Consider the following 23,062-nt stretch of genomic DNA (forward strand, 5'->3'; position numbering starts at 1 on the left):
CTGCTCTTTTGGCCCTTTTCTTTCTCCTAGGTTGCCTCACACAGCCCTGATACGAGGCTCGGTGCCCAGGCCTACTGTAAATTGTTGTGCTGCATTTGGGTGATATCCCTGGGAGGTTTGTTCTTTTTTGAAGGGAAATGAAAAGGGAATGGATCTGAGGGAAGACGATGTGGGGGAGGGAATGAGAAGGAGGGAAAGCAGTGGTAGGAATGCAATGGATAAAAGAAGAATGAAAAGAAAGGAACATATATTAACAGGAAAAAGAATCACACAATGTCCCACTGTGAATGCAATCTTCAGAATACAGACCATAGAATCAGGATTTACACCATGGATTTTACATATGTGCAACAAACAAGCTGAGGATCAAACCTATTAGAAACCAGGTATGTCCACAATTTGACATTGCATTTCCTTCTCCTGTCACTATCTCTCACTTCACATGAATGACTTGTCTTTAGGCACCATTAACATTAGCTAAATTAGTTAAAGATGGAATGTATTTTAGCATATAAAGGATGCATTTATCAACAGCAGACTCAAACCATCCAAGGTTTGGAGGCTCCTGAAATAGGGTCTTATTGATTCTTAGGGTGGGCTATGTGTTTGATCCACAACCTAAGCTGCTGATGCCTTTGTGATCATGTTTATCGTATCCATGTCTGTGCTTTGTTTTGGAGACTGTCTCACCTTAAATCCTGCCTTGTTCTTATACACATGTGTATCCAAAGATCACAGTCATGTCTCACCATGCTGGCTGCACCTGAGTAGTAACTGATTATTTTCACCCCATAAATTTGCTCTGCGTTTTATCCCATCAATAAAGAGATGCCACCATTCTACTGTAGGATGAGAGGAGAAGTCACTCATTCATCATGGCCACCTGACTGGGTGACTGGCCTTTGTATCACCGGCTCGGTTGGTGACCATACATTGGTACTCTCCAGCATCTTCACTTCTGACATTATCTATTCGGAGACCACACTTTGTTGGGGACATCTTGATCCTCTCTGTGACCTGCAGATTGTGGTTATTGAATAACCAAAGGGTGGGGATTCCGACGTCAGGTGTAATGCACGTGAAGGTCACAGATCTGTGTGCATTGACTGTGGTGTCTGTGATTCGAACAAAGGGCTGTGTCACAGGCTCTGTGAAAAAACAGAGGAGGGATCCAAATGACAATAATCCTTCAGAGAGCTCCACCAGCCCCTCTTTAGTTAATCTTTTAAAAGCCTCCAAGGGAGAGAAGTTAGAGCTGTAACTATAGATGTATCTTGTGCTTCTTTTCATACACCAATGACCTGTGTGATCATGATTCACCCACTGTGTTTCCTATGTCTCAGTATTTGTACAACAAAACACATGATATATTATCACCATTGTGCCTGGGAGTTAAGCTCAGGTATGAGCAATGGCCTGAACTTAGGATGTAGCAACTGCTTAAATCAGCAGTATGTACTACTATTTAACAGTAAAAGAGAATTGTCTAGGCTGGACTCATGACATGTAGTTGTCTTGTGTCCTAGCACCTGTCTACTGAGACTCAGTAGAAGATGACACATGGGTGACCTACATGACACTATCTATCATGGGGGTACACAGCTGGTCCTACAGTCTATGGGAGTTGAACAGTCAGTAAAGCCTTGTTCCCTGTCAGTTCTGAAAGGAAATCAACACCAAACATTAACAAAGAGCTCCCTGGTATGAACTAGACTCCAGCCAGAGGCAAAATATTTGAGCCAGAGCTTCCTGGTGCTCTATGCAAAGAACCAATAGCTCTCTCATCCAGTGCCTGCCTGATCCCACAAAGTCTCTCTTAGGAACATGTGCATAGTAAGAATCCCAAGTGTCTGCACTGAGGCTGACATCCTCATGCTGAGTTATGCCACACATGTTCTTCTTTGTGGAAGTAGAGACTGGTGAGGGTTTCTGATTGACTGCAGTTTGTCTTCCCAATGTGTATCCTATGGTAAGTACCCAAACCCCAGTATGGAGACTCAATGCAGCAGGGGAGAAAGCAGGCATAATCCTGACAGTCAGTTTAGTATATGAAGTAGGATAAGTCATAGCCAGCAGCCATAGGCCATTGAGAGTCACTTACTGGTTACATAAAACTGCACATGTGCTCTTTCAACCGTGTAATTTACATTCAAAGTTTCTAGTGTGTACATTCTTGAATCTTCCTCAGTAACGTCCTGGAGCAGTAGGGATCCATTGGCATACACCATTCCTCTTTCTCTGTATTCATTCCCCCAGGTGGTGATATTCCAGATTACATGGTAGTTTACAATTTGGAAGGCTGAAACCCTGTACATTGAGTTGTACCAGGTAAAGGATATCAGCTCTTTTGGCAGATTATGAACAAGGAGAAGAACACTTTCCCCTTTAGCAGCATACCGGGGCACTGCTTCAACCATGAATTTGGAAGAGGTGATAGGGTTACAGCACTGAAAAGAGGGTTCTGGAAGGGAAAAGAGAGAAAGCTGTCACATGTAAACCACTCTGCTTGGTGAAAAGATGGTGGTCTCTGTCCTGAGCAGGTGAATTCTTAGCCCAGCCTAGAGATTCAGGAATGGATGTATCTATACAACTTAATGAACATGAGCAGCACATCTTCCTCCATTCGCTCAGTGTCCCTGAAAGTGTCATTTCCTGTACATAGAGATGTCTACCTCCCTGCTTCCTCACTGCCCTCACTAAGACACTGCACACAGTCATGCACACTCAGGTTTGAAATGGTACTTCCTCTCAATTCTATAGGTCCAAGATTTTTATTTTGTTTTTTTTCTTTCTTTCATTACTTGTTTTGCATTTGTTTGTTTGTTTGTTTGTATCTGTACCAGTTTCTAAATTTTATTCATGACAATCTCAATTCAGAGCTAAAAAATATTACAATTTGATATGAACCCACTGCTTCCAATCAGCTTTAAGAGGAGTTAAGAATAAGGGACTGGGCACCAGGAGCTGAAAGCCAGTTCGCTGGAGTGCTGCCACATCTGAGAGCAGAGGTAAGACCATCACTTCTGCTCCAAGGAACCTGAATGGAGCCTTCAGGACACAAAAACCCAAGAGCAGTATGAGACAGGATACTTCCGGTTTCTGCATGCAGAGGCGACCTGGTCCCACAGCCCTCTGTACACAAATTCAATGGGAGAGAGAGCAGCCAATCTTGAGAGATCAGGGGAGACCACCATTTCTGCTCATATTCCTCGCCCAAGAGGAAACTGAGTAGAGCCCTCTAGACACAGGAACCTAGGATAGTTGGTGACAGGATCCTTCCAGTCTCTGCCTGCACCCAGAGCTCAAAGGCAGTTGCCAGGAGCACTGACATACCTGAAAGCAGAGGTAAGATCACCAGTTCTTCACTGAAGGACTCACCTGGAGTCCTCAGGGCACAGGAACCCAGGAGCAGCCTGGTACAGGACCCTGCCAATTTCTGCCTGTGCACAGAGTCACATGGTCCCATAGCTCTCTGTACATATATACTGCTGGGAGAAAGCAGGTCTCCAGGAGTTTTGGCACACAGGTTTACAGGAGGGTCAAGCTACTGTCAGAGACAGCAAGATCAGCTAACACCACAGAAAAACAGTGAAAGGCAAGCACAAAAACCTAAGCAAAAGAAGCCAAGACTACTTGGCATCACCAGAGTGAAGTTCTCCCATCAAAGCAAATAGTGGATATCCAAACACACAGGAAAAGCAAGATTTGGATTTAAAATCACAACTCATGATGATGATATAGGACTTTAAGAAGAACATAGATAACTCCCTTAAAGAAATACAGGACAGGGGAGTCCCACACCCTCGGATCCAGGCCCGCAGCAGCTCTCTGCTCCCAGACCCCGTGGGAGAGAGACCTCACTGCCTGGTCACGTGGGCACTCCTGAGGCTGCAGAGTGGAAGAGACCACCAACACTGCCCACCCCTGCCCATATCCCTGGTCCAAGAGGAAACTGTATAAGGACTCTGGGTTCCCGTGGGGGAGGGCCCAGGAGCGGCAGGACCCCTGCGCCTGAGACACTGCCGGAACCTGAAGGAGCAGACCAGATAAACAGTTCTCTGCACCCAAATCCCGTGGGAGGGAGAGCTAAACCTTCAGAGAGGCAGAAACGCTTGGGAAACCAGAAGAGACTGCACTCTGCACACATTACTGATTCCAGAGGAAAACACCAAACGCCATCTGGAACCCTGGTGCACTGAAGCTTCCGGAAACGGCGGCGCAGATCTTCCTAGTTGCTGCCGCCACAGAGAGCTCGTGGGCAGCACCCCTCGAGCGAACTTGAGCCTCGGGACCACAGGTAAGACCAACTTTTCTGCTGCAAGAGACCTGCCTGGTGAACTCGGGACACACAGAGGCAGAATTCCTCTAGGACCGGGCACTTCCTGTGTTTACCGGGAGTCCCACACCCGCGGATCCTGGCCCCCAGCAGCTCTCTGCTCTCAGACCCCGTGGGAGAGAGACCTCACCACCTGGTCAGGTGGGCACTCCTGAGGCTGCAGAGCGGAAGAGACCACCAACACTGCCCACCCCTGCCCATATCCCTGGCCCAAGAGGAAACTGTATAAGGCCTCTGGGTTCCCGTGGGGGAGGGCCCAGGAGCGGCAGGACCCCTGGACCTGAGACACTGCCAGAACCTGAAGGAACAGACCAGATAAACAGTTCCCTGCACCCAAATCCCGTGGGAGGGAGAGCTAAACCTTCAGAGAGGCAGACACGCCTGGGAAACCAGAAGAGACTGCACTCTGCACACAAATCTCGGACGCCAGAGGAAAACACCAAACACCATCTGGAACCCTGGTGCACGGAAGCTCCCGGAAACGGCGGCGCAGATCTTCCTGGTTGCTGCCACCGCAGACAGCTCATGGGCAGCACCCCGAGAGTGAACTTGAGCCTCGGGACCACAGGTAAGACCAACTTTTCTGCTGCAAGTGACCTGCCTGGTGAACTCAAGACACAGGCCCACAGGAACAGCTGAAGACCTGTAGAGAGGAAAAACTACACACCCGAAAGCAGAACACTCTGTCCCCATAACTGACTGAAAGAAAACAGGAAAACAGGTCTACAGCACTCCTGACACACAGGCTGATAGGACACTCTAGCCACTGTCAGGAATAGCAGAACAAAGTAACACTAGAGATAATCTGATGGCGAGAGGCAAGCGCAGGAACCCAAGCAACAGAAACCAAGACTACATGGCATCATCGGAGCCCAATTCTCCCATCAAAACAAACATGGAATATCCAAACACACCAGAAAAGCAAGATCTAGTTTCAAAATCATATTTGATCATGATGCTGGAGGACTTCAAGAAAGACGTGAAGAACTCCCTTAGAGAAACACAGGAAAACATTAATAAACAAGTAGAAGCCTACAGAGAGGAATCGCAAAAATCCCTGAAAGAATTCCAGGAAAACACAATCAAACAGTTGAAGGAATTAAAAATGGAAATAGAAGCAATCAAGAAAGAACACATGGAAACAACCCTGGATATAGAAAACCAAAAGAAGAGACAAGGAGCTGTAGATACAAGCTTCACCAACAGAATACAAGAGATGGAAGAGAGAATCTCAGGAGCAGAAGATTCCATAGAAATCATTGACTCAACTGTCAAAGATAATGTAAAGCAGAAAAAGCTACTGGTCCAAAACATACAGAAAATCCAGGACTCAATGAGAAGATCAAACCTAAGGATAATAGGTATAGAAGAGAGTGAAGACTCCCAGCTCAAAGGACCAGTAAATATCTTCAACAAAATCATAGAAGAAAACTTCCCTGACCTAAAAAAAGAGATACCCATAGGCATACAAGAAGCCTACAGAACTCCAAATAGATTGGACCAGAAAAGAAACACCTCCCGTCACATAATAGTCAAAACACCAAACGCACAAAATAAAGAAAGAATATTAAAAGCAGTAAGGGAAAAAGGTAAAGTAACATATAAAGGCAGACCTATCAGAATCACACCAGACTTTTCGCCAGAAACTATGAAGGCCAGAAGATCCTGGACTGATGTCATGCATCGCCAGAAACTATGAAGGCCAGAAGATCCTGGACTGATGTCATGCAGACCCTAAGAGAAGACAAATGCCAGCCCAGGTTACTGTATCCTGCAAAACTCTCAATTAACATAGATGGAGAAACCAAGATATTCCATGACAAAACCAAATTTACACAATATCTTTCTACAAATCCAGCACTACAAAGGATAATAAATGGTAAAGCCCAACATAAGGAGGCAAGCTATACCCTAGAAGAAGCAAGGAACTAATCGTCTTGGCAACAAAACAAAGAGAATGAAAGCACACAAACATAACCTCACATCCAAATATGAATATAACAGGAAGCAATAATCACTATTCCTTAATATCTCTCAATATCAATGGCCTCAACTCCCCAATAAAAAGAAATAGATTAACAAACTGGATACGCAACGAGGACCCTGCATTCTGCTGCCTACAGGAAACACACCTCAGAGACAAAGACAGACACTACCTCAGAGTGAAAGGCTGGAAAACAACTTTCCAAGCAAATGGTCAGAAGAAGAAAGCTGGAGTAGACATTCTAATATCAAATAAAATCAATTTTCAACTAAAAGTCATCAAAAAAGATAAGGAAGGACACTTCATATTCATCAAAGGAAAAATCCACCAAGATGAACTCTCAATCCTAAATATCTATGCCCCAAATACAAGGGCACCTACATACGTAAAAGAAACCTTACTAAAGCTCAAAACACACATTGCACCTCACACAATAATAGTAGGAGATTTCAACACCCCACTCTCATCAATGGACAGATCATGGAAACAGAATTTTAAACATAGACGTAGACAGACTAAGAGAAGTCATGAGCCAAATGGACATAGCAGATATTTATAGAACATTATATCCTAAAGCAAAAGGATATAACTTCTTCTCAGCTCCTCATGGTACTTTCTCCAAAACTGACCATATAATTGGTCAAAAAACGGGCCTCAACAGGTACAGAAAGATAGAAATAATCCCATGCGTGCTATCGGACCACCACGGCCTAAAGCTGATCTTCAATAAAAATAAGGGAAGAATGCCCACATATACTTGGAAATTGAACAATGCTCTACTCAATGATAACCTGGTCAAGGAAGAAATAAAGAAAGAAATTAAAAACTTTTTAGAATTTAATGAAAATGAAGGTGCAACATACCCAAACTTATGGGACACAATGAAAGCTGTGCTAAGAGGAAAACTCATAGCTCTGAGTGCCTGCAGAAAGAAACAGGAAAGAGCATATGTCAGCAGCTTGACAGCACACCTAAAAGCTCTAGAACAAAAAGAAGCAAATACACCCAGGAGGAGTAGAAGGCAAGAAATAATCATACTCAGAGCTGAAATCAACCAAGTAGAAACAAAAAGGACCATAGAAAGAATCAACAGAAACAAAAGTTGGTTATTTGAGAAAATCAACAAGATAGATAAACCCTTAGCCAGACTAACGAGAGGACTCAGAGAGTGTGTCCAAATTAACAAAATCAGAAATGAAAAGGGAGACATAACTACAGATTCAGAGGAAATTCAAAAATCATCAGATCTTACTATAAAAGCCTATATTCAACAAAACTTGAAAATCTGCAGGAAATGGACAATTTCCTAGACAGATACCAGGTACCGAAGTTAAATCAGGAACAGATAAACCAGTTAAACAACCCCATAACTCCTAAGGAAACAGAAGCAGTCATTAAAGGTCTCCCAACCAAAAAGAGCCCAGGTCCAGACGGGTTTAGTGCAGAATTCTATCAGACCTTCATAGAAGACCTCCTACCAATATTATCCAAACTATTCCACAAAATTGAAACAGATGGAGCACTACCGAATTACTTCTATGAAGCCACAATTACTCTTATACCTAAACCACACAAAAACCCAACAAAGAAGGAGAACTTCAGAACAATTTCCCTTATGAATATCGACGAAAAAATACTCAATAAAATTCTGGCAAACCGAATCCAAGAGCACATCAAAACAATCATCCACCATGATCAAGTAGGCTTCATCCCAGGCATGCAGGGATGGTTTAATATAGGGAAAACCATGAACGTGATCCATTATATAAACAAACTGAAAGAACAAAACCACATGATCATTTCATTTGTCAAATGCTGAGAAAGAATTTGACAAAATTCAACACCCCTTCATGATAAAAGTCCTGGAAAGAATAGGAATTCAAGGCCCATACCTAAACATAGTAAAAGCCATATACAGCAAACCAGTTGCTAACATTAAACTAAATGGAGAGAAACTTGAAGCAATCCGATAAAAATCAGGGACTAGACAAGGCTGCCCACTCTCTCCCTACTTTTTCAATATAGTTCTTGAAGTTCTAGCCAGAGCAATCAGACAACAAAAGGAGGTCAAGGGGATACAGATCGGAAAAGAAGAAGTCAAAATATCACTATTTGCAGATGATAGGATAGTATATTTAAGTGATCCCAAAAGTTCCACCAGAGAACTACTAAAGCTGATAAACAACCTCAGCAAAGTGGCTGGGTATAAAATTAACTCAAATAAATCAGTAGCCTTCCTCTACACAAAAGAGAAAGAAGCCGAGAAAGAAATTAGGGAAACGACACCCTTCATAATAGACCCAAATAATATAAAGTACCTCGGTGTGACTTTAACCAAGCAAGTGAAAGATCTGTACAATAAGAACTTCAAGACTCTGAAGAAAGAAATTGAAGAAGACCTCAGAAGATGGAAAGATCTCCTATGCTCATGGATTGGCAGGATTAATATAGTCAAAATGGCCATTTTACCAAAAGCGATCTACAGTTTCAATGCAATCCCCATCAAAATACCAATCCAATTCTTCAAAGATTTAGACAGAACAATTTGCAAATTCATCTGGAATAACAAAAAACCCAGGATAGCTAAAACTATCCTCAACAATAAAAGGACTTCAGGGGGAATCACTATCCCTGAACTCAAGCAGTATTACAGAGCAATAGTGATAAAAACTGCATGGTATCGGTACAGAGACAGATAGATATACCAATGGAATAGAATTGAAGACCCAGAAATGAACCCACACACCTATGGTCACTTGATTTTTGACAAAGGAGCCAAAACCATCCAATGGAAAAAAGATAGCATTTTCAGCAAATGGTGCTGGTTCAACTGGAGGTCAACATGTAGAAGAATGCAGATCGATCCATGCTTATCACCCTGTACAAAGCTTAAGTCCAAGTGGATCAAGGACCTCCACATCAAACCAGACACACTCAAACTAATAGAAGAAAAACTAGGGAAGCATCTGGAACACATGGGCACTGGAAAAAATTTCCTGAACAAAACACCAATGGCTTATGCTCTAAGATCAAGAATCGACAAATGGGATCTCATAAAACTGCAAAGCTTCTGTAAGGCAAAGGACACTGTGGTTAGCACAAAACGGCAACCAACAGATTGGGAAGAGATCTTCACCAATCCTAGAACAGATAGAGGCCTTATATCCAAAATATACAAAGAACTCAAGAAGTTAGACCGCAGGGAGACAAGTAACCCTATTAAAAATGGGGTTCAGAGCTAAACAAAGAATTCACAGCTGAGGAATGCTGAATGGCCGAGAAACACCTAAAGAAATGTTCAACATCTTTAGTCATAAGGGAAATGCATATCAAAACAACCCTGAGATTTCACCTCACAGCAGTGAGAATGGCTAAGTTCAAAAACTCAGGTGACAGCAAATGCTGGCGAGGATGCGGAGAAAGAGGAACACTCCTCCATTGTTGGTGGGGTTGCAGACTGGTACAACCATTCTGGAAATCAGTCTGGAGGTTCCTCAGAAAATTGGACATTGAACTACCTGAGGATTCAGCTATACCTCTCTTGGGCATATACCCAAAAGATGCCCCAACATATAAAAAAGACACGTGCTCCACTATGTTCATCGCAGCCTTATTTATAATAGCCAGAAGCTGGAAAGAACCCTGATGCCCTTCAACAGAGGAATGGATACAGAAAATGTGGTACATCTACACAATGGAATATTACTCAGCTATCAAAAACAATGACTTTATGAAATTCGTAGGCAAATGGTTGGAACTGGAAAATATCATCCTGAGTGAGCTAACCCAATCACAGAAAGACATACATGGTATGCACTCATTGATAAGTGGCTATTAGCCCAAATGCTTGAATTACCCTAGATGCCTAGGATAAATGAAACTCAAGACGAATGATCAAAATGTGAATGCTTCACTCCTTCTTTAAAAGGGGAACAAGAATACCCTTGGCAGGGAAAAGAGAGGCAAAGATTAAAACAGAGACTGAAGGAACACCCATTCAGAGCCTGCCCCACATGTGGCCCATACATATACAGCCACCCAATTAGACAAGATGGATGAAGAAAAGTAGTGCAGACCGACAGGAGCCGGATGTAGATCGCTCCTGAGAGACACAGCCAGAATACAACAAATACAGAGGCAAATGCCAGCAGCAAACCACTGAACTGAGAATAAGACCCCCGTTGAAGGAATCAGAGAAAGAACTGGAAGAGCTTGAAGGGGCTAGAGATCCCATATGTACAACAATACCAAGCAACCAGAGCTTCCAGGGACTAAGCCACTACCTAAAGACTATACATGGACTGACCCTGGACTCTGACCTCATAGGTAGCAATGAATATCCTAGTAAGAGCACCAGTGGAAGGGGAAGCCCTGGGTCCTGCTAACACTGAACCCCCAGTGAACTAGACTGTTGGGGGGAGTGCGGCAATGGGGGGAGGATGGGGAGGGGAACACACGTAACGAAGGGGAAGGGGGAGGGGTATGTTTTCCGGGAAACCGGGAAAGGGAATAACACTCGAAATGTATATAAGAAATACTCAAGTTAATAAAAATAAAAAAATAAAAAAGAAGAAAAATCCTAAAAAAAAAAAAAAGAAATACAGGACAACACAAGCAAACAAGTAGAAGCTCTTAAAGAGGAAACACAAAAATCCCTTAAAGAATTACAGGAAAACACAACCCAACAGCTGAAGGAATTGAACAAAACTATTCAGGATCTAAAAATGGAAATAGAAACAATAAAAAAAATCATAAAGGAAACAACCATGGAGGCAGAAAAGCTAGAAAAAAGATCAGGAGTCATAGACACAAACATCACCAACAGAATACAATAGATAGAAGAGAAAATCTCAGGGGCAGAACATACCATAGAAGACATTGACACAACCATCAAAGAAAATGTAAAACAAAAAAAAAGCTCCAAATGCAAAATATCCAGGAAATCCGGGAGTCAGTGAGAAGATCAAACCTAAAAATAATAGGTATAGAAGACAGCAAAGATTCCCAAGTTAAAGGGCCAGTAAGTATCTGCAACAAAATTATAGAAAAAAAACTTCCCTAACCTAAAGAAATAGATGCCTATAAACATACAAGAAGCCAACATAGAAAAGAGTGAAGACTCCCAGCTCAAAGGACCAGTAAATATCTTCAACAAAATCATAGAAGAAATCTTCCCTTACCTAAAAAAAGAGATACCCATAGGAATACAAGAAGCCTACAGAACTCCAAATAGACTGGACCAGAAAAGAAACACCTCCCGTCACATAATAGTCAAAACACCAAACGCACAAAATAAAGAAAGAATATTAAAAGCAGTAAGGGAAAAAGGTCAAGTAACATACAAAGGCAGACCTATCAGAATCACACCAAACTTTTCGCCAGAAACTATGAAAGCCAGAAGATCCTGGACAGATGTCATACAGACCCTAATAGAACACAAATGCCAGCCCAGGATACTGTATCCTGCAAAACTCTCAATTAACATAGATGGAGAAACCAAGATATTCCATGACAAAACCAAATTTACACAATATCTTTCTACAAATCCAGCACTACAAAGGATAATAAATGGTAAAGCCCAACATAAGGAGGCAAGCTATACCCTAGAAGAAGCAAGAAACTAATCGTCTTGGCAACAAAACAAAGAGAAGAAAAGCACACAAACACAACCTCATATCCAAATATGAATATAACAGGAAGCAATAATCACTATTCCTTAATATCTCTCAACATCAATGGTCTCAACTCCCCAATAAAAAGACATAGATTAACAAACTGGATACGCAATGAGGACCCTGCATTCTGCTGCCTACAGGAAACACACCTCAGAGACAAAGACAGACATTACCTCAGGGTGAAAGTCTGGAAAACAACTTTCCAAGCAAATGGTAGGAAGAAGCAAGCTGGAGTAGCCATTCTAATATCAAATAAAATCAATTTTGAACTAAAATTCATCAGAAATCCAAATAGATTGGAACAGAAAAGAAATTCCTCCCGTCAAATAATAGTGAAAGCACCAAACACAGGCAAAAATATATATATTAAAAGCAGTAAGGGGAAATGTCAAGTAACATGTAAAAGCAGACCTATCAGAATTACTCCAGACTTATCACCAGAGGCTATAAGAGCCATAAGATCCTGGGCAGATGTCATACAGACCCCAAGGGAACATATATGCCAGCCCAAGCTACTATATCTAGCAAAATTCCCAATTAACATAAATGGAGAAAACAAAATGTTTCACGACAAAACAAAATGTGAGTAATATCTTTCCACCAATCCAGTGCTACAAAAGATAATAGATGGAAAACTCCAACTCAAGGAGGGAAACTACACCTTACAAAAAGAAAAAAGTAAGCTTCTTCTGACAAACCCAAGAGAAGATAGTCACACAAATATGATTCTACCTCTGACAACAAAAATGGAAGGAAACAACAATCACTATTCCTTACTATCTCTTAACATCAATGGATTCAACTCTACAATCAAAAGACATAAACTAACAAACTGGATGCATAAAGAGGACTCATTATTTTGCTAAATACAGGAAACACAACTCAGTGACAAAGACAGACACTACCTCAGAGCAAAAGGCTAGAAAACAATTTTTCATGCAAATGGTCCAAAGAAACATCTGGAGTACCCATTCTAATAATGAATAAAATTGACTTTCAACCAAAAGGTATCAAAAAAGATTAGGAAAGACATTTGATATTCATCAAAGGAAAAAACCCCACCAAGATGAACTCTCAATCCTGAATACCTATGATTCAAATGCAAGCACACCTACATTCAAAAAAGAAACCTTACTAAAGCTCAAAGCACACATTGCACCTCAAACAATAATAGTGGGAGACTTCAACACCCCACTTTCATCAATGGACAGATCATGGAAACAGAAACTAAACAGAGACATAGAGAACCTAACAGAAGGTATGAACCAAATGGATTTAATGGATATCTACAGAACATTTCATCCTAAAACAAAATAATACAACTTCTTCTTAGCACCTCATGGTACCTTCTCTACAACTGACTGTATATTTGGTTACAAAATAGACCTCAACAGACCACCACAAAATAAGGCTGGTCTTCAGTAACAACAAAAATGACAGAAAGTTCACTTACACAAGGAAGTTGAGCAATGATCTACTCAATAATTTGGTCAAGGAAGAAAGAAAGAAAGAAATTAAGACTTTTTAGAATTTAATGAAAATGAAGGCACAACATGCCCAAACTTATGGGACACAATGAAAGCCGTACAAAGAGGAAAATACAGCCCTGAGTACCTGCAAAAAGAGACTGGAAAGAGCATGTACTAGCAGTTTGACAACATACCTAAAAACTCTATAACAAAAAATGTAAACACATCCAAGAGGATTAGACAGCAGGAAATAATCAAACTCAGGGCTGAAATTAACAAAATTAACAAAAGCAGAAAGGAAAAGAGAGGCTCAACAGAATCTGAGGAAATTCAAAAAATCATCAGATACTAGACAAAAGACCATATTCAACCAAACTTGAAAATCTGGATGAAATGTACAATTTTATATGCCAGGCATAAGAGTTAAATCAGGATGTGATAACCCATCTCAATAGTCCCATAACTCCTAAAGAAACAGAAGCAGTTACTAAAAGTCTCCAAACCAAAAAAAGCCCAGGACTGGATGGGTTTAGTGCAGAATCATATCAGACCTTCATAGAAGAGCTAATCGTACTTTAGTCTTAACTATTCCACAAAATAGGAACAGAAGGAACACTACCCAATTTCTTCTATGAAGCCACAATTATGCTTATACCTAAACAACACAAAGAATCAACAAAGAAAGAGAATTTCAGACCAATTTCCCTTATGAATACCAATGCAAGAATACTCAATAAAATTCTCTCAAACCATACCCAAGAACACATCAAAACAATCATCCATCAATCAAGTAGACTTCATCCCAGTTATGCAGGGATAGTGGAATATACCAAAATCTATCAATATAATCCACTATATTAACAAACTCAAAGGAAAAAATGATTATCTCATTAGGTGCTGAAGAAACATTTGACAAAAATTAAACACCCTTTCATGTTAACAGTCTTGGAAAGATCAGGAATTCAAAGCCCATACCTATACACAGTAAAAGCAAACCAGTAGCCAACATCAAACTAAATGGAGAGAAACTTGAAGCAATCCCACAAAATCAGGAACTAGACAAGGCTGCCAATCCTCTCCCTACTTATTCAATATCGTTCTTGAAGTTCTAGCCTGAGCAATTAGAAAACAAAAGGAGATCAAAGGGACTCAAATTGGAAAGAAAGAAGTCAAAATATCACTATTTGCAGATGATATGATAGTATACTTAAGTGACCCCAAAAGTTCCACCAGAGAACTACTAAGCCTTGAAAAACAACTTCAGCAAAGGTGATGTATATAAAATTAACTCAAACAAATCAGTAGCCTTCCTCTACTCAAAGAATAAAGAGGCTGAGAAAGAAATTAGGGAACTTACACCCCTCACAATAGTCAAAAATAACATAAAATACCTCAGTGTTACTCTAACTAAGCAAGAGAAAGATCTGTATGACCAAAAAAAAAAGTCTCAGAAGACAGAAATTGAAGATCTCAAAAGTTGGAAAGATCTCCTACGATCATGGATTGGCAGGATTAATATAGTAAAATGGCCATTTTGTTAAAAGCAATCTACAGATTCAATGAAATTCCCATCAAAATTCCAACTCAATTCTTCATCGAGTTAGAAAGAGCAATTTGCAAATTCATTTGGAATGACAAAAAAATCAAGGATAGTGAAAACTATCCTCAACAATAAAAGAACTTCTAGGGTAGTCACCATACCTGACCTCAAGCTATATTACAAAGTAATAGTGATTAAAAACTGTGAGACAGGCAGGTGGATCAATATAATAGAATTGAAGACCTAAAAATGAACCCACACACTTATGGTCACTTGATCTTTGACAAAAAAAAGCTAAAACCATACAGTGGGGAAAAAACCAGCATTTTCAAAAAATGGTGCTGGTTCAACTGGAAGTCAGCATGTAGAAGAATGCAAATCAATCCATTCTTATCACCCTGTACAAAGCTCAAGTCCAAGTGGATCAAGGACCTCCATATAAAACCAGATACACTCAAACTAATATAAGAAAAAGTGGGAAAGAGCTTCTAACACATGGGCACTGGGGAACATTTCCTGAACAGAACACCAATGGCTTATACTTTAAGACCAAGAAATGGGAGGCTAGAGAGATGTCTCAGAGGATTAGAGCACTTACTGCTCTCCCAGAGGTCCTGAGTTCAATTCCCCAGCAGCCACATGGTGACTCACAACCATCTGTGATGGGATCTGATGCCCTCTTCTGCTGTGTCTGAAGACAGTTTATATATATATATATATATATATATATATATATATATATCACAAATATTTTAAAAAATCAACAAATGGGACCTCATTAAATTGCAAAGCTTCTGTAAGGCGAAGGACACTGTCACTGGTACAAAATGGCAACCAACAGATTGGGAAAAGATCTTTACCAATCCTATATCTGATAGAGGGCTAATATTCAATATATACAAAGAACTCAAGAAATTAGACTCCAGAGAATCAAATAACCCTATTAAAAATGGAGTACAGAGCTAAATAAAGAATTCTCAGCTGAGAAATATCAAATGCTTGAGAAGTACCTAAAGAAATGTTCAACATCCTTAGTCAACAAAACAACCCTGAGATTCCACCTCACACCAGTTAGAATGGCTAAGATAAAAAATTCATGTGACAACAGATGGTGGGGATGATATGAAGAAAGAGGAGCCCTCCTTCATTGTTAGTGGAATTGCAAGCTAGTACAACATTCTGGATATCAGAATGTTGGAGGCTTCTCAGAAAATTGGACATAGTCGTACCTGAGGACCCAGCTATACCACTCCTGGGCATATACCCAAATGATGTTCCAACATATAACAAGGACACATATTCCACTATGTTCATAGCAGCCTTATTTATAATAACCAGAGGCTGGAAAGAAACCAGATGGCCTTCAACAGAGGAATGGATACAGAAAATGTGGTAAATCTACACAATGGAGTACTACTCAGATATCAAAAACAATGACTTTATAAAATTCTTAGGCAAATGGATGGAACCAGAAAATACCATCCAGAGTGAGGTAACTCAATCACAAAAAACAAAACCACACATGGTATGCACTCACTGATAAGTGAATATTAGTCCAAAAGTTCAAATTATCCAAGATACAATCCACAAACCTCATGAAGTCAACAAGAAGGATGACCAAAGTGCAGATGCTTCAGTCCTCCTTATAAAGGGTAACAAAAATATTCTTAGGAGGAAATATAGAGACAAAGTTTGGAGCAGAGACTGAGGGGATGGCCATTCAGATCCTGCCCCACCTAGGGATCCAGGCCATATACATACAGCCACCAAACCCAGACAATATTGCTAATGCTAAGAAGTGCATGCTGACAGGAACCTGATTTAGCTGTCTCCTGAGAGACTCTGCCAGAGCATGACAAATACTGAGACAAATGTTAGCAGCCAACCATTGAACTGAGAATAGGGACCCCATTGGAGAGATTAGAGATAGGATTGAAGGAGCTGAAGGGCTTGCAACCCTATAAGAACAACAATACCAACCAACCAGAGCTCCCATATACTAAACCACCACCCAAAGAATACATTTGGACAGACTCCAGCTGCATATGTAGCAGAGGACAACCTTGTTGTGCACCATGGGAGAAGTTCTTGGTCCTGCCAAGGCTGGAACACCCAGTGTAGGAGAACGGCAGGGTGGGGAGGCAGGAAGGGATGGGTGGTTGGGTAGGGAAACACCCTCATACAAGAAGGGGGAGGGGTGATGGGATAAGGGGTTTATGGACAAGAAACTGGGAACAGGGATAACATTTGAAATCTAAATTTAAAAAGTATCCAAGAAAAAAAGAAAGAAAAATAAAATAATATGTAAAAATCTTTGAAAGATGATGCGGTGTTAGCTTCCTGGTTTAGAAGCCCAAGAGACTGGAAAGGGTTTGACATCCTAGACTGAGTTACCATCAAGGCCTTTCTTGATGCAGGTGGAATCAAACAACGGAGTCTGATCTATGGCCATTTGTCTCTCCATGTTTGCCTGGCACTAAGTGCTCAAACCTAAACATGGGGCCACAGTGCAGAGAGGAGGGAGGCACAGGCCAGGCATGACAGTCCTGTGTATCTAAGCCCCATCCAGCTATTATGATCCCATGAAATCACTTACTTTCAACTCGGATTTCTACATGTGCCTCTTCACTCTTCATATCTGTACCCAATACTCTTAGGGTGTACAGTCCAGCATCCGTCTGAGTGACATTTTCAATCAGCAGGGCCCCATCACTGTTCAGTGTCTCTCTACCGCTGTACGCAGGCCCAAACACACTTGACTTACTGCTCATTTTGTATCGTACAATTTCAAGGTGCCTGAACACAGTCATCCCTTTGAACCATATAAATCCTTGAATATTCTCTGGGATCTTGTGAACATGTAGAGCAACATGATGCCCTTCAGGAACGATATGAGGCAGTGATTCAATAATGGGCTGGGAAGAGGTGACGAGGCGTCCACAATTCCAAAGGAAGACTAAAAAGGAAAGAGAGAGAGAGCCAATAAATTGGTACCATCAGTTTTTTTCTAAGATGAGACACTGTCCTGAGCAGGTATATTTATTAGTCACCCTCGCTGTGTGATATCCATCTCTGTGTCCCTGCACTTGTATTTTTATTTGTTTGGTGTTCTCTTCTCAGGTGTCAATATGGCCCTGGCTCACTGCTCGCAGATCCCTGCTCGCGCTCGGTATAGATTGGTATTGGGGTGATGGCTCTCCAACTCTTCCCCTACAGACCCTGAGTCTCTACTCTCTGACTTCTTAGTGGTGGTGGTAGTGGTGGAGTTCTCGTTGTTGTTGTTGTTGTTGTTGTTGTTGTTGTTGTTGTTGTTTGGATCCTCTTATAGTTTCAGAAAACACCCAGCTTTCTTTCTTTTTTTTTTTTTTATTAACTTGAGTATTTCTTATTTACATTTCGAGTGTTATTTCCGGGCAAACATCCCCCTAATCCCTCCCCCTCCCCTTCTTTATGGCTGTTCCCCTCCCCATCCTCCCCCCATTGCCGCCCTCCCCCCAACAATCTAGTTCACTGGGGGTTCAGTCTTAGCAGGACCCAGGGCTTCCCCTTCCACTGGTGCTCTTACTAGGATATTCATTGCTACCTATGAGGTCAGAGTCCAGGGTCAGTCCATGTATAGTCTTTAGGTAGTGGCTTAGTCCCTGGAAGCTCTGGTTGCTTGGCATTGTTGTACTTTTGGGGTCTCGAGCACCTTCAAGCTCTTCCAGTTCTTTCTCTGATTCCTTCAACGGGGGTCCTATTCTCAGTTCAGTGGTTTGCTGCTGGCATTCGCCTATGTATTTGCTGTATTCTGACTGTGTCTCTCAGGAGCCATCTACATCCGGCTCCTGTCGGCCTGCACTTCTTTGCTTCATCCATCTTGTCTAATTGGATGGCTGTATATGTATGGGCCACACATAACACCCAGCTTTCTTAACTGATCTATTTTTCAGTCCACTAGAACTGGGTCATCAATAAGAACCATGATTTGTCGTATATTTTAAAGAAACGTTATCTTAAAAAAACCCTAAAACAATAAATGAGTGAATGAATGGATAAATAAACAAATGAATGTGAAGGACCTTGTGTGGACATGGATTTCCTTACAAAAATCATTGATTTGATAAATTATTGTGTTTGATTTGATTTTTACAATTATTTACAGATAATATTTTGTGTGAGATGGGACACAAGGACTGCTTCCGTGTGGGTGGATGCCAAACACAGAACTTAAGTGGAGGTCAGAAGACTTCTATTCATTGCTCTCAGCTTATCAAACTATGAAATAAGTGCATATGTCCATCCAATCATGTCGCTGATCAGCACCACCTTGCTTTCTTACTTGGGATGTCATAGCTGAGAACAATAGTCTTCAGAATAGTGTGGCGAGGCTGATTAACATTGTGTAAGCACAATCTCCCCCTCCCCAAACATTTTTTATTCATCAAGAGTCTCCTGCTGCTGCTAAACCTCTTTTCCTTGTGTCTTCTCCCCTCCAAACTCTAAAACTACTCTGAGGTCCTTCTGCCTCTCACGAGACTCCAGACAGTAGGTAAGTCTCCTCACCTGTGAGCATGAGGCCCTGACAAGTGGTAAGCCCTTTGCAGAAGAACAAAAGATGCCTGCCTGGCCTCTGAGGCCTGAATTTTCCTTCTGTGGCATGTATACTCCAGCATAGCTCTCCAGCTCTCTTGTGCTTCCACCCTCGGAACTGAGTCTCCCCTCAGGTAAGAGCTTCTCTGAGAGTTCCATGGTCTGTGAGTGTGTCTCTATAAAAAAAAGTGCTCTGTCCCCTCCACTCTCAGAGCTGTGCCATGTCCCACTCCCCTCATTTTGTTTCAGCTATTTAGAATGCAGAGTGAGCACCAAGGCTGATGACCATCCCAGTAACCTGAGGTAAGAGAAGATGACCCTTGGGCTGAACTCTGCTGTATCCTGACCTTGGTCAGTGAGCACCAAAAAGGGAAACTGCACAACTCTGTGACACAGCAATTCAACTATGCACTCAGTCTGCCTCGTGTTCTCGATGCACTGGAAAATGGAATTTGACAGGGATGCCTGTGAGGTTGCAAAGGGACCACCTGAATAATGTGTGAGAAAAATGACACATCTTTTTTCTAAGGAGTTACCAGTCAGGGTTATAACCCAGCACAAAGCCTCAGGATGTGTCGCAATCTCATACCCTGGGCATTCAGATGGAGGTGACATGATTTTTAGGGGGAAAAGGCTGAGCTCTTTCATTCCATACAAGATTTCAAGAGAATGCTCCCAATCCCTCTACTTGCTGATCTGTATAATGGATCTGCCCATGAGCTCCCTGGTCTTTTTGAGATGCCTTAGACCTCTGGCTAATGGATTTCTCTTGGCTATCCTGTATTTCCCAAAGCAAATGCATCAAAGGAGTAATAGAACATGATCTCTTGGCAGTGTAGCAGACAAATTAAGCAGAAAGTAGAGAATGCTTTGTCAGTGATTTTCATGTTGATAGAACCATGGGTGGAACCTGGCTTCTAAGTAAATTGCTGGTTCAGACAAATGCACTTCTGGGTGTTAATTTGTGTCCTGATGCTGAAACTGCTGACCACTGGAGTAACTGAAGCTAACATCTGGGCATCTGTCTACATCAGCTTAGTTTGTTTCCATTTTCCTGTTTAAGAGGATTCCCTGAGCTAGACATGAAATGACAAAAGCTACTCAGAAGGCCTTGTGTCCTCTATCCTTCTCTGTGGCATCCATGAACTTCCTGGAAGTCTCATAAACATGTCAGAACAGTTAGGCATCGGTCTGTCCAGATAGGATATCCCTAATGAGTCACTGGAGATGTCAAATGGATAGCCTAATGGTGGCTCTCAGGACAATGCAGAAGCCTCATCCAAGAAAAAGTACAAGACTTTGGCTACTAAAAAGCACTGCTCCTTGTCAACAGGAAGTCAAGACTCAACCTTTATAAAATGCTTCTCAAGATCATTAGGAGTTGAGTCTGGAACAGGAGTCTTGAGCTATGGATTCCTGGTGCTCAGCTCTCTTTGAGGATCTCACTTTTTCTCAGTCATGCCCAACATTGATTCCCTCACGGTCTCTCTCAAGGACATATTCTTGCTAAGAACCCCAAGAGTCTAGATTGATATGCTCAGCAGATATTCTTGGCTGGGTTATCCATCATGTATCCACTTGCCTGCAAGGTGAAGTCAAATGAAGGATTCTAATCTATTACTATTGTTCTCCAACACATCTGTCCTGCAATAAATGCTCAAACCTGAACATGGGAGCACGATGTAGAGTAGAGGTAGCCACAGGCCAGGCCTGACACATCTCTATATGTCTAGTGAAAAGAACCCCACCTAGCACCCAGAGTTAATAAAGAATCACTTACCATTCACATGGAGGAATGTGGATGTTGTTGATACAGTTTCTGAACGTTTATTGAAGGTTCGTAGGGTGTAATATTCTCTGTCTTTCTGGGTGATATTGTGGATCATCAGAGATCCATTGCTGTACAGTGTCTCTCTATCACTGTGTACAAGTAGGTCAGAGGCCACTGTATACAGTGCAATTCCACGTTTCATATTTTTCCTCCCTTTGAACCAGACAAAGGTTGTAACATTCTCTGGCAGATTATGGACGAGGAAAAGGACATCTTCCCCTTCAACTACTTGTGGTGGCATTAATTCAATAGTGACTTGGGAAGTGGTAGACAGGTGCCAGCAGGTTAAAAGGGAGGCTAAAGGGGAAAGAGAGAAACCATCAATACTGAGCAGCTGTGACCAACACTCATATTAGGTGTTGGGGTGGGGTGTGTAGATCCTTCTTAATGGAGGTGAGCAGCATGACCTCCATTCCCTCAGAGTCTCTCACTGTGTTTTCAACTATGCAATTCTCTGTTCAGTTGTCTGCCTGGCTCCCCATGTAGCATTCACATATTTGGTGGAAGGATATGTCTCTGACCTCCTCTTCTAGAGCCTCCTCACTTTCTGACTTGTCTTCTCTGTTCCCTTTGTGCAATAAGTCACCTCCTCACATCATTTTCCAGATGCTCTGACTTCTTGTCCACTAGAATCAAGACTCTGTGAGGACAGAGATTAATCTGAGGTTTTTGGAAGGTTCAGTTCCTGGAAAAGATGCAAATACTAATGTATAAAGAAAAGAAAAGAGAGCAATGCAAGCAGGTAAGCAAGGACAGAAGTGTGTCTCCCTGGTTTATTTACATAGTGCTCAGGTTTGGAGCTAATGACAATAATTATAGTCAAGTATAATGTAAATTATTTTACATTTCTTTATGTGTGATATATCTATATCTATATCTATATCTATATCTATATCTATATCTATATCTATATCTATATCTATATCTATATCTATATCTATATCTATGCATATTTCTGAAGGCAGGTGTCTCAGGGTGCCCATGTGAATGTGTATGCTGCAAAACCGTGTGGAGGCATATGTCTTAGTATGAGCATGTGCCAGTGAAGGCCACAGCACCTGTGTTGAGGGCAAAGATCCAACAGAATTTTGTTCTCTTCATCTACCATGTGGGAACTGAGGATTGAGTTCCACTTGTCAGATCTCTGCATACTGAGGGATATTGCTGCCCACTCCTGTTTGATTTCTATTTGGAGAGTCATCTGTCATGACTGGGAACATCCACCTTTAGAACATGATGGATAGTTTACTTGACTATGAATGTGGAGTGCTTGTAGCTTTTCTCCTATTCTCAGCCCCACCTGACTGCTGAGAGCTTCTGCCTGCTGAGCCTCTGTCCCTTGCTGTACCTTCTGCCTCATGAAGGCAAACAGAAAGCTCAAGTCTCATCTCATGATCTTACCCTCTTTGGGAACCTCCAGCACACCTCTGTGTTCCTCTCCACCCCCACAGTCAGAGTGGGCACCCTTACCTGTGAGTAGAATCCCCTGCCATGGGGCACACCCCTGGCAAAAAAGCAAAGCAGACACCTCCATCTATCTTTGCACTATGCTATCTTTCTTCTAAGAAGAACAGCTTCACCTTGTTGGTGCCTTCAACAGGGCACCAGCCTTTCTCTTATCCTTTCTCTTTCTGAGCTGAGCCTTCTCATGCAAG

General features: G+C 41.7%; 1 protein-coding gene across 1 annotated transcript; it reads right to left on the reverse strand.

The window, feature by feature from the left end:
- Positions 1–230: 230 nt before the first annotated feature.
- Positions 231–23,062, reverse strand: Psg29 (pregnancy-specific beta-1-glycoprotein 29). Its single transcript, NM_001025641.1, has 5 exons — positions 22,878–23,062; positions 21,357–21,704; positions 17,601–17,960; positions 2,102–2,461; positions 231–1,148 (listed from the first exon to the last, which is right to left on the reverse strand). The coding sequence occupies exons 1-5, from the start codon at positions 22,939–22,941 to the stop codon at positions 874–876; spliced, it is 1,407 nt and encodes a 468-aa protein (NP_001020812.1). The 5' UTR covers positions 22,942–23,062; the 3' UTR covers positions 231–873.

The sequence above is a fragment of the Rattus norvegicus genome, chromosome 1 (assembly GCF_036323735.1).
Source record: "Rattus norvegicus strain BN/NHsdMcwi chromosome 1, GRCr8, whole genome shotgun sequence".
NCBI classification, from domain to species: Eukaryota; Metazoa; Chordata; class Mammalia; order Rodentia; family Muridae; genus Rattus; species Rattus norvegicus.

Excerpts from the sequence above, each read along its gene's own strand:
- Psg29 (NM_001025641.1), bottom strand. The coding sequence starts at position 22,941 with ATGGAGGTGTCTGCTTTGCTTTTTTGCCAGGGGTGTGCCCCATGGCAG. Across the intron at positions 2,462-17,600 it reads TGTAGAAATCCGAGTTGAAA|AACCCTCTTTTCAGTGCTGT; the intron begins GTAAGTGATTTC and ends TTTCCCTTCCAG. Across the intron at positions 1,149-2,101 it reads TGTGCAGTTTTATGTAACCA|AGCCTGTGACACAGCCCTTT; the intron begins GTAAGTGACTCT and ends GTTTTTTCACAG.